Source organism: Arachis duranensis, chromosome 7 (genome assembly GCF_000817695.3).
Source record: "Arachis duranensis cultivar V14167 chromosome 7, aradu.V14167.gnm2.J7QH, whole genome shotgun sequence".
NCBI lineage: Eukaryota > Viridiplantae > Streptophyta > Magnoliopsida > Fabales > Fabaceae > Arachis > Arachis duranensis.
Genome location: NC_029778.3, coordinates 11,028,711 through 11,039,850, shown reverse-complemented (window position 1 = coordinate 11,039,850; position 11,140 = coordinate 11,028,711). Strand labels below are relative to the sequence as shown.

The window sequence follows — 11,140 nt, the reverse complement described above, 5'->3', positions numbered from 1 at the left end:
TTTTTTCTTCTTTTTCTTTCTTTTTCTATTTTTTTCTTTTTCTTTTCCATATTATTTTTCTTTTTTTCTTTTCTTTTTTTCTTTTCTTTTTCTCATTTTTTTCTTTCTATATACAAGAGCATCAATGCATAAGGTCTATACATTTGATCAATACATGAGCATGTACCCAATTCTCAATATTTTCAATAAAAATATAAAACTACCCTTTTATTCACCCAATGTCCCAAGATTCCCACACTTGAATGATACTCACACACACTTGCCTAAGCTAATCAAAGATCCAAATTAAGGATATTTATTGTTTTCCGCTTTAGGCTTGTAATGTGCTAAAATTAAGAACAAGTGGGTTAATCGTAGGCTCAAATTTGGCTAACAATGGAAGATAAAAGGTAAGGCTTTTTGGATAAGTGAGCTAAATGAAATGATGGCCTCAATCATATAAATGCATGAATACACAAAATAATGGACATAAAGAATCAAACAATTCAAAGATTACAATCATAGGAAGAGAATAATGCACACAAGAAGGAAAATAAGTGGTTATAAGATGTAACCACACCATTAGGCTCAAATCTCACAAGCTTGTGTTCTTAGCTCAAAAACATGATCCACAAGATATATAATTCAAGCAAGTTTAATAAAAAGTTTTCACTCAAATCAATTGAGGTGCCCTATAGATAGAAATCCTTGAAAAATTTCATTATTTTGACTAAGCTTATTTTGTATATATATGCAAAACTAAGAAAATGCAAGTAAAAATCCTAAAATCCTAGAATGAAATGCAAAAGTGTTGGAATTAGAAACTTGTCACCCAAAATCGCCGACCGGTCGGATGACCTCCCCACACTTAAAAGTTTGCACCGTCCTCGGTGCACTCAAAGATGAGCAAGGGGGTACGGCGACTCTCCGGATTGCTACGTGTTCTTAGTCTTGCTTCCGTTATTGCTTGTGATGCATCATTTATGAAAAACAAAAATATAACACCATAAGATGGAAAAACAAAAGCAAGGAAGCATAATTGTTGGAATGAGGTAAATCACTAGAATTGAGTGAGTGAATTAGTGTGACATTAAGAAATATTAGGTGTGTGAATTCTAAATTGCACGGTTTAGAACACACATTAGCATAAAAGTTATGTCACAAAAGAAGCATACACTTCACTTATCCTAGTGTGCTTGAGATGCTTTAAGTAAACTTGTAAGGTAAAACAAGCATTAAAGAAGCATGAGAGCATTCAAGTCAAACACATATGGATGCATATGATCATAAAATACAATGCATTAAGGTAAATGCACAACATCATCCATCAAGAGGTTGCCTAATCGAGGAAAAGGATTCAAATTACATGGTGGCCAAATCATGTGATTCAAGAAGAGTTACAAGCTCGAAGGAAATTCTCATCACTTGGTATTTTTCAAAAGGTAAGCATAAAAAAACTCAAAACCAAGTAGCAAAATATAACCTCAATCATAGAATCCAACAAAGATTATCTAAAAACATTCATGCTAAAATAGCATTTAGGCAATAAGGGGCAGCAATGTATAGTAAACAAAGTCAATAATCCAACACTTATAATGAAAAGAGAGAAAATAAAATGAAAACTAACTAATTAACCAAGTAAAATAAATGGTTATCCATGGTGTTAGGAAGTGTTGGATGAGGGATTGGAGGAGGGGAGAAGAAAGGAGAAGGAAAGAAATAGATTAACTAACTAAAATAAATGGTTATCCATGGTGTTTGGAAGTGTTGGATGAAGGGTAGGAGAGGGGAAAGAAGAAAGGAGGAGGAAAGAAATGGAAAGAGGAGAAGAAAAGGAGTGGATTGAAGGAAGGGCATCCACGCGTACGCGCACATGGCGCGCGCGCACCGATGGCTTATCTCAAGAGTGGTGCGTACGCGTCATGTACGCGTGCGCGCGAGTAGGGTTATGCCAAAGGCACCATGTTGGCGCGGCGTAGGCACAACTCTCTGAAAAATGTATGGAATGTGGAACTTCTCAATCCACGCGTACGCGCCATGTACGCATGCGCGTGAATGGTCGAAAATGCTTGATGCACGCGTACGCGCGCGGTGCGCATACGTGTGGATGGTGCTTTGTTTTTCAATTTTTTTTTTGCTATGTTTTTTTTTGCACCAATCCAAGCATTCCAAACCTCCAAACAACTACCAAAACAACATAAAACCTTATTTAACATACTAAACTACCAAATATACTCAACTAACTAAACAAAACACAAAATTAAACTAATTTTACCAATATTTACAAAAAGAGAAAATGAAAAGAAGTTACCATGGTGGGTTGTCTCCCACCTAGCACTTTTGTTTATTGTCCTTAAGTTGGACTTTTGGGAGAGCTCCTCTCAAGGTGGCTTTTGTTTATACTCATCCTTGAATCTCCAAGGATCTTTGCTTCTTGAATGGTTGACAGAATTTCCAACCGTCTTCACCAAGCTTGGAAAAAGTTCAACCCAAGATATGAGTTCTTACGGATTGAGCCAAGTGTTGATGGAGTTCTTCACAAGCTTGGGGCTCCCAATGTTGATCCTCTTTTTCTAATCTGGGATCCCACACTTTATTTTCACACCCGTCTTGAAGTTGATCATCATTATTAGTCCATCCGGGTGGTGAACAAGAAGAATCCTCTATGAAGTGCCCAACAATCCTCCTAGACCCATCTATTTGAGCACTATTCCCACCTTTGTATTCAACTCTTGAAGTATCAACCAAAATGAGCCTTGATTTGCAACACCAACAACGAAACATCTTTCGCTTACGCTTCATCCCACAAAGCATCCTAAGTTGACCATCCGTTTCAAGTAAGTCATACTCAAGTGGGACAATAAAGCTAATAGAAATGAATTTTACCCACTCAAGTAAAGGAGTAGATGACAACCTAGGCAAAGATGCTTCCAACGATCTTGACAAAGCGTATTCCACTCCCATCCTTCTATTTCTAAGGACTTCCACCTCTTCACAAGATTTCTTAATCTCAATCCTTTGTTCAACAATTTTATCTAAACATTTTCCTTTACTCAAATCATAATATGGAGGGTGAAAAAAATTTACCTCCTCAACGCTTTCAAATCCAACCGGAGAAGGTTTTTCATGCTCAAAGGATTCTTCACTACTAAGACTTGATGCTCGATCTTTATTGCCATGGGAACTCAATTCTTTCTCTATTCCATCCAAGTCTTCATATGGAATATGCTTTGGAAGGTGTGCACTTTCCTCCCTAGCATCAATTTCAATCATCTTGGAGGGGTTTTCTTCAACTCTATATTCCCATGGAGGCTCCGCATCTCCTAAGTCTTCTACCACTTCTTCAGTGTCTTCAACACTTAAGGCTTCCTCCAATTGTTCCAATACAAAGCAACTTCCCTCATTTTCCACCGTTTTCCAATCTCTCCTTCATGCTATGTTCTTCATTTGATTCTCCACATGTAGCCATGGGAGTTTCTTGAGTGTTCAAGCATTGGGAGGCTAATTGATTTGTTACCGCCTCCAAGGCGGTCATAAAATTTTGCACATCCCTTTTCATCTCTTCTTGTCCTTGAACAAGGACATCAAGGATGTCATTTATTGGGGATTGGGGTAGGTGGAAGGGTTCATCATTTTGGGGATCATCTTGTGATTGAAAATTTTCATATATTGGAGGTGGTTCATCTTGGTAATAATGCGGGGGAAGTGGCTCTTGAAAATGTTGATGTTGGAATTGTGGTGGCTCTATATGTGGTTCATATGGCTCATATGGTTGTTGGTAGGATAGATATGGATTAGGGTCATATGAAGGTGGCTGGTAAGAAGGGGCTTGTGAGTATGGTTGAGAGTTATGTTGAGGATATGGTTCATAGGCATATGGTGGTGGTTCTTGAAAGTCACAAGGAGATTCACCATAGCCATTGGATTGATATGCATCATAGAATGGCTCTTCTTCATAGTGCATTGGTGGAAGTTGTTGCCATGAGGATTGATCATATGCATATGGCTCCTCCCACCTTTGGTTATCCCATCCTTGATACACATTCTCATTGAAGTTCTCATCACCTACAACATAGTTGTAATCACACTCATAGCCAAAATAAGAATTCATGGTAGCAAGAGAAAATAAGAAACAAAAACTAATAAGAAATAATGAAACAAAATACTAAGACTAGCAAAAACTAACAAGCAATCCAAAAAGCAAGCTATTCACAATATTCACATATATACAATAACCAATAACATAACACCATTGCAATTCCCCGGCAACGGCGCCATTTTGATGATTGGATTTTTGACGGCTTAGAAATTCACTAATGAAATCTCGTTGTAAAGTATAGTTTCTAAACCAAGCAATAATCCTTTCATACAAAAGATTGTTTGTCACAAGTAACAAACCCCTAAATTTATAAACCGAAGTATTAAACCTCGGGTCGTTCTCCCTAGGAATTGTAATGAAGTGTTTTGTTATTGGTTGTGCAACAATAATCCTTTCATACAAAAGTTTGGTGTAACCGAAGTATTCAAACCTCGAGTGGTCTCTCAAGGAATTGCAGGGAAGTATATTTATTATTGGTTATGAGATTGTATCTTTTTGGTGTTTTCAATTAATGAGAACTAGATTTAATGGTCCCAATCATTAATTACTTGGACATTAGTAACTCAAGAGTTCCTAAGTTACCTTTGCAAGCCAAGAACATAAAACTCTACTCTAGAATCCAACCAAGCATTTTCTCAAACACTTGGAAGGCACAAAAGAAAAGCATAGTAAATTGACAACAAGAATGAAATCTAACAACAATTATTGAAAGGAATTAACAACAACAATCAAAAGAAACACATTTATTATGAATTACCTTGATTGAATTGAAAGAGAGTAGAAGAAACAAAAGTAGATCTACAACAAAACACAAGAACAACATAAAGGAAATTACAACAAAAGAATGGAAGAAGAATGAATGTAACAACAAGGAATTGAGAAGATAGAAGTAGAAGAAGATGAATTAAAATCTAGATCTAAGAACTAAACCTAATCCTAATCCTAATCCTAGAGAGAAGTGAGAGCTTCTCTCTCTAGAAACTACTTCTAAAACTAAACTATGACTAATGGTAACTAACATGTAAATATTGTGAAGTATGTTCATTCCCCCTTCAATTTTTGGCTTAAATAGCATCAGAAATGAGTTGGATTGGGCCCACAAGGCTTGTAAATTCGCTAGCCACAAGTTTGCATGAAGTGAATCACGTGCACCAACGGCGCGTACGCGTACCATGTGCGTACGCATCACCATGTATGGTTAAACCATAGCAAATCTTATATCGTTTTGAAGCCCCAAATGTTAGCTTTCCAACCCAACTGGAACCGCATCATTTGGACCTCTGTAGCTCAAGAAATGACCGATTAAGTGCGAAGAGGTTGGCTTGACAGCTTTTGCGTTTCCTTTATTTCTCCATGAGTTCTCCATTTTTACATGCTTTTCCTTCATTCCCTTGGTCTAATCCTTGCCTCCTAAATCTGAAATCACTTAGCAAACATATCAAGGCATCTAATGGAATCAAGGAGAATTAGATTTAGCTATTTTAAGTCCTAAAAAGCATGTTTTCACTCTTAAGCACAATTAAAGGAGAAGTTATAAAACCATGCTATTTCAATGGATAAATGTGGGTAAAAGGTTATAAAATCCCCTAAATCAAGCACAAGATAAACCCTACAAATGGGGTTTATCAATTTCCCAGCCATGTTGTAAAACGGATTTCTTGAATGAAATTAGCATTGATCAACTTCTTTGTCTCCTCTAGAGAGGCTTGTTTTTTCTCGGCTCCGAGGTTTTGCTTGTTCTGCGCTACTGGTCGAAAAGTAGAATCCAAAGCCAATTTGTGAGAAATAATTGATGGGTTTATCCCTGGCATGTCATCAGATGTCCATGCAAACAAGTCGGCGTGTTGTTGTAAAAATTCCTGAAATGACGCCTTTTTCCTCTGGGCTTAGTGTGGTATCTACATAAGTAAATTTGCATGGGTTATTATGAAAATAAATTTTCTCCATTTCCTTGGTTGGAGTTGGTCTTTCAAGGATATCAGCCCTTAGGTTGAGGTCGGCAAGATTTGGAATCTCGTCCGAACTACAGACGTTGTTGATCTATGGCGTCGGAGGTCGGATGGCTCTTTTTAGGATGGTGTTGTAACACTGCCGAGCTTCTCGATTATCACTGTGGAGAGTTCCAATAAGATTGTCCTGCACAGAAAACTTAACACAAAGATGAATGGTAGACACAATAGCACCAAACTTATTTAAAAAAGGTCAGCTGAGTATGATATTGTATGGACTGAAACAATCAACTATTAAAAACTGAACGTCTAAGGTTTTTGATAAGGGCGGCTCACCAAGTGTGGTTTTTAACCACACGAATCCCAAGATAGGAACTCGTTCACCTGAGAATCCGACTAGGTCGCCAGTTGAAGATTGTATGATGTTGTTGCTCAGCTTCATTTTTTGGAAAGTAGAATAGAAAAGGACGTTGGCACTACTTCCTAGGTCCAACAGTGCTTTACGTACAAAGAGATCTCCAAGTTGGATGGTGATGACGACTGAGTCGTCTAGATTGATAGTGCTTGCATTGAAATCCGATATCTAAAACGTCATTCGAGAGAAATGTAATGCAGATCGGCCTTTAGTGGGGTGACCCTCTACCGATAGCATGGCTCGGTATGAGCATTTTCGTACCGAGCTTGTGATTCCTCCACCTGCAAAACCACCAGATATATAGTTAATTACCCCTCGTGGCTAACCATGGTGATTGGAAGTCAGTCTATCTTTGTCTCGGGAGTGTTGTCCTGACGTGCTGTTGTCATTTGGGAATGGTGTGCGGTGTTGCATGTGGTCGCTGATGTACTTGTCCCAGTGACCTTGCCAAGCTAGTCGCTCGATGAGGTCTTTTGCAATGACACACTCATCAGTAGTGTGTCCATGTTTCTGATGGAAAGTGCAGTATTTTGATTTGTCCATGTTTTTTGCTTCTGCATAGGTGCCAGCCTTCCTCGAGGGTTTTAAATTTAGAGTTGAGAATTTCTTTGATGATGTCATCTCATTTCGTGTTGAATTGAGTGTAAGAATCATAACGAGGTGTTGGCTTAAAGCTCTTTTTGCTGTCACGGGTTCTCTCTTCACCTTTGTGCTGAGGTTTCTCCGCTTTCTGAGCTTGTCGTAATTCCTCTATGTCCATGTCCATTTGTCCTTTGGCTTTCTCACAGAATTCGGCAATAGTTTTTGGCTTGGCCACACCAATTGCTTCTTGGAATTTGCCTGGTCGAAGTCCACTTTTGATGGCGTGGAGATGCACTTCAGGATGCAGGTCTGGTATGCTCATGGTGATCTTTGTGAAACGGGTAATATAGTCCTTTAGGCTCTCATTTTGGCTTTGCTTAATTGTGTTGAGATAGTCGGAATCATGTAGGTAGATTGCAGATCTAGCAAAATGATCCTCGAAGAGTTTAGCTAGTTGCTGAAAACGAGAAATAGAATCTGCAAGCGAAAAACAAAACCAATCAAGTGCAGGACCATCTAAATAAAATGGAAAATAACGACTTAAAATGGAATTGGAAACACCATTGACGATCATTATTGATCGAAATTTTTTGAGATACTTCTTAGGATCTCCCAACCCATCATAAGGTGTTAAGGTCAGTGGTAAGGTGAACCTCCTGGGCAATTCAAAGTTCATAACATCGGTCGTGAATGGTCTGACAGAGTTGTCGGGTTCGGTGTTTTCATTTTCTGGCCAAGCTTCCTCATTCTGTGGACCTCGGGTTTCCTTGTTTCGTGGCTGCCGACCTTCCTTGTTTCGAGCAGTTTCGGAAACATGTGTTGCATCAGACTGGTGCTCTTCATCTTCGTGTTGATCACGACGATCATTATTGTTCTCAAGGCGAGCATTGGCTAATTCGACGATCTGATTTGCCATCTTCTAGTTTTTCTTTATCATTTGCTGATTTGCTTCAGCCATGCGTTGGTTTGCTTGTTGTAATTCCGTTACCATCCGAAGAAGCTCAGATGGGGTAGGGGGAGGCGCATCAGCCATGGATAAACATGAAAATCTTTGAGACCAATGATTAAGAGAAATTGTATATTTTTGACCCTCCTTCTGGCGCCAATATGTTCTTGAATGAATAACGTAGACGTAACTTTAGCTCTGAAGATTGGCGCCAAGTAGTTGTCTTCAACGTCGAGCTATTATTTCCAAAGATCTGAGTCTTTTGTCCAAAAAGATGCCACGTTGTGGAGAATATGAACAAAGGGGGAGTGTACTGCAAAAGGCACTCCGATATTTAAGTCAGTATTGTGTGTTTTTTCTATATATTCTAAAGGTGAGATATCATACCTTTATATGCAGAATGGGTCATCGTCAGTTACACTTTCTGCTATTATTGTTATTAAAAGGTAATAATGTCGTATAAAAATTGTTTGTTGTGTTCAACCGACGATATTGAATTATGACTCTTGGAGCCAATTTATAACTGGTGTAACGGTCATATCAACTCCCATTATTTATATTGTATAGTATACACTAATTACATTGACTCCTCGTAATTTCTCTAAAAATGGTGAACTATCTTGGATATTTTGAATTCAAGGAACCTGTAGTATCCATCGTATAAAACATTTATATTTGAACTAGGAGTGCACATGGCTCGGCCCGGCTCGATCCCGAACACTTTAGGGCTAATTTGGTGTGATTTCACTGGATTTAGGGTTGGGTAAGGGTCGCAAAAATAGACCCGGTCATTATTTCGGGTCGGGTCCGGGCCATAGCTCGGGTCACCCGAAGTTGGCCCGGTCATCATGCACAATTAATATTTTGTGTTATTAATGATGGATCATGGCTATTCTTATGTGGAATTTAAGTATTGTAAACTTTAATATTTTGTGTTATTAGTCGTTATAAAACTATAAGTTAATGTTTTATGTTTAGAATGCATAATATTGTGTTATTTGTATTGATTTAAATATTTAGTGTTATTAGACAATTATTAGTATTGATTGTGGTTATACTTTAGTATTGATTGTGGTTATACTTTAATTTTGAAGAATGGTTGGTTATTATTATATTTTTTTAAGTGAATTTTAACATGTCAATTAATGGTTGAAATCTTGAAAATTTAGATATTTTTACATGCTAGCTTACAAGAAGGTATCAACGTAATGTAATGTTAATGGTCCGATTTTTATTCGATTTTCACTCGGTATAATTGTGGTCCAAAAGTGTGTTGGTTTCATCGGATTTAGAATCGAGTACGGATCTAATAAATAGATCCAGTATATATTTTAAAATAGATCTAAATCACATCAAACTCGACTTCACCTGGCCTATACCTCTAATTTGAACCATTAATAGAGCAATATCGGCACTGTTTCGCTGGCTAGAAGATCTTCGTTCTTAGCAGTAAATTAAAGTGTCGGAAACATTGATTGAAAAAGATTATGAATCTCATCCACTACAGCCGCCCTTTTAATTGGTCCAACTCCATTAATCAGTTGAAAAGAGATGGATCGGATATGCTTTTATCTCGGGGGTTTTATTAATGTTTTGTCTGCATCCAAGACTTAAAATTAATTAATAAAATAATAAGTTATTAATTTTATTTATAAATATTTAATATATTAAAATATTTATTAAAGTTTTAAATATGTGATGATATAAATTAAGTTACAAAAATATGATGTGCCAAAAATTAAAAAGAAAGTTATACAATCCATATTGTATTTATTTTTTTAAAGTTATCCCACCTTGTGAAGGGTTTCTTTTTTCTTTCTTTTCTTTTTTTCGAATATTTTATAATTTATTATTATTATTACTACTTATGCCAAAACTTTTTTTATTTAAGGTTAAAATATTTTACTTTTTAAATATTGGAAAAAATGTAATAAATAATAATATTAATATCACATCTTATGCATGATAGATTTATTAAAATATATTAAAGCAGCAACGCTTGTAACATTTATTTTTTTGGAAACATTTTTTTTACATAAATATAAACAAAATTGTTAAGCGAAAGCAAAAGATGAAACACACAAATTTGTACAGCACAAAAAATCAAATTCATGCAAACTGAAATATTATTTTACGTCTTTATTTGTATTTGTTGGTGTGCGAAAGTGATGGAAATCAAGATGTATGGGATCTTAGAAAGACTACTAAGTTATTATGATCATATATTATTACGATACATAATCTTAATTTTATATTATGGAATCGTTTGAAAAATAAAAAATTTTAGATTGATTTTCTAAAGAAATTAAATAATAAGAGGCATACTACTATATATTAACTAAATATATAAATAAAGAAATGCAAATGATATTCTTATTATCATTAATATTATGACTTAAACATAATATTCTATCAATGAAGAGTTTACAATATTAATAAGTGCTAATAAGTTTACCGAAGCAATTTAAAAGCGTTAACGTGACACAGGCGGCACTAGGTGCATGAATTAATTACCGACCAACTATTTTATGCCCACGTTATATTGTATACCAACCGGCCGCTTGGATTTAACCACGTTTTCAACTCAAACGTTTTCATCGTTCATTTTATAAAAATGCAAAACAAATATAATACTCAATTTGGTATAATAGCCCATCTGTTCTAAGCTTATTTATTAGTTTGCTCTTTGAGTTTTGTACATAACAGTAAATTACTTTTTTTACGAATTAATAAAATACTTAAGTCTACTATTTAATTGTTTAATAACAAGCTCACATGATATTAAAAATATCAAACTCATCAATTTGATATTTTGAGGAATTTAATTTTGTCTATCATCAATGCACTAAATTTTATAACAAAAATGTTATGCACACACTAAATATTAGTTAGTAAATTAATTATTATATATTTATATATAAATATATGTATTATTTAAATTATTTTTAATTTATATTTTTTTATCTCAATATATATTTTACACACACAGCTAATTTAATAACTGATATTTTTAGTACATATATGACACGATTGATTTTATAAATATGGACGACTCAATTTAAAGTCCATTAGAAAACCAAATTGAGTTATGTCACACGGTTAATTACATATAAATGATTTGTAATTTATCCTTGATGGTAATATCAAAGAAGATTATATTGACTACACAT

At 35.6% G+C, this 11,140-nt stretch overlaps 1 protein-coding gene across 1 annotated transcript; it reads right to left on the bottom strand.

Annotated features, from left to right (window-relative positions):
* Positions 1–7,064: 7,064 nt before the first annotated feature.
* On the bottom strand, positions 7,065–7,940 carry LOC107457642 (uncharacterized). The gene has a single exon (XM_016075813.1). The coding sequence runs from the start codon at positions 7,938–7,940 to the stop codon at positions 7,065–7,067; it is 876 nt and encodes a 291-aa protein (XP_015931299.1).
* Positions 7,941–11,140: the final 3,200 nt, after the last annotated feature.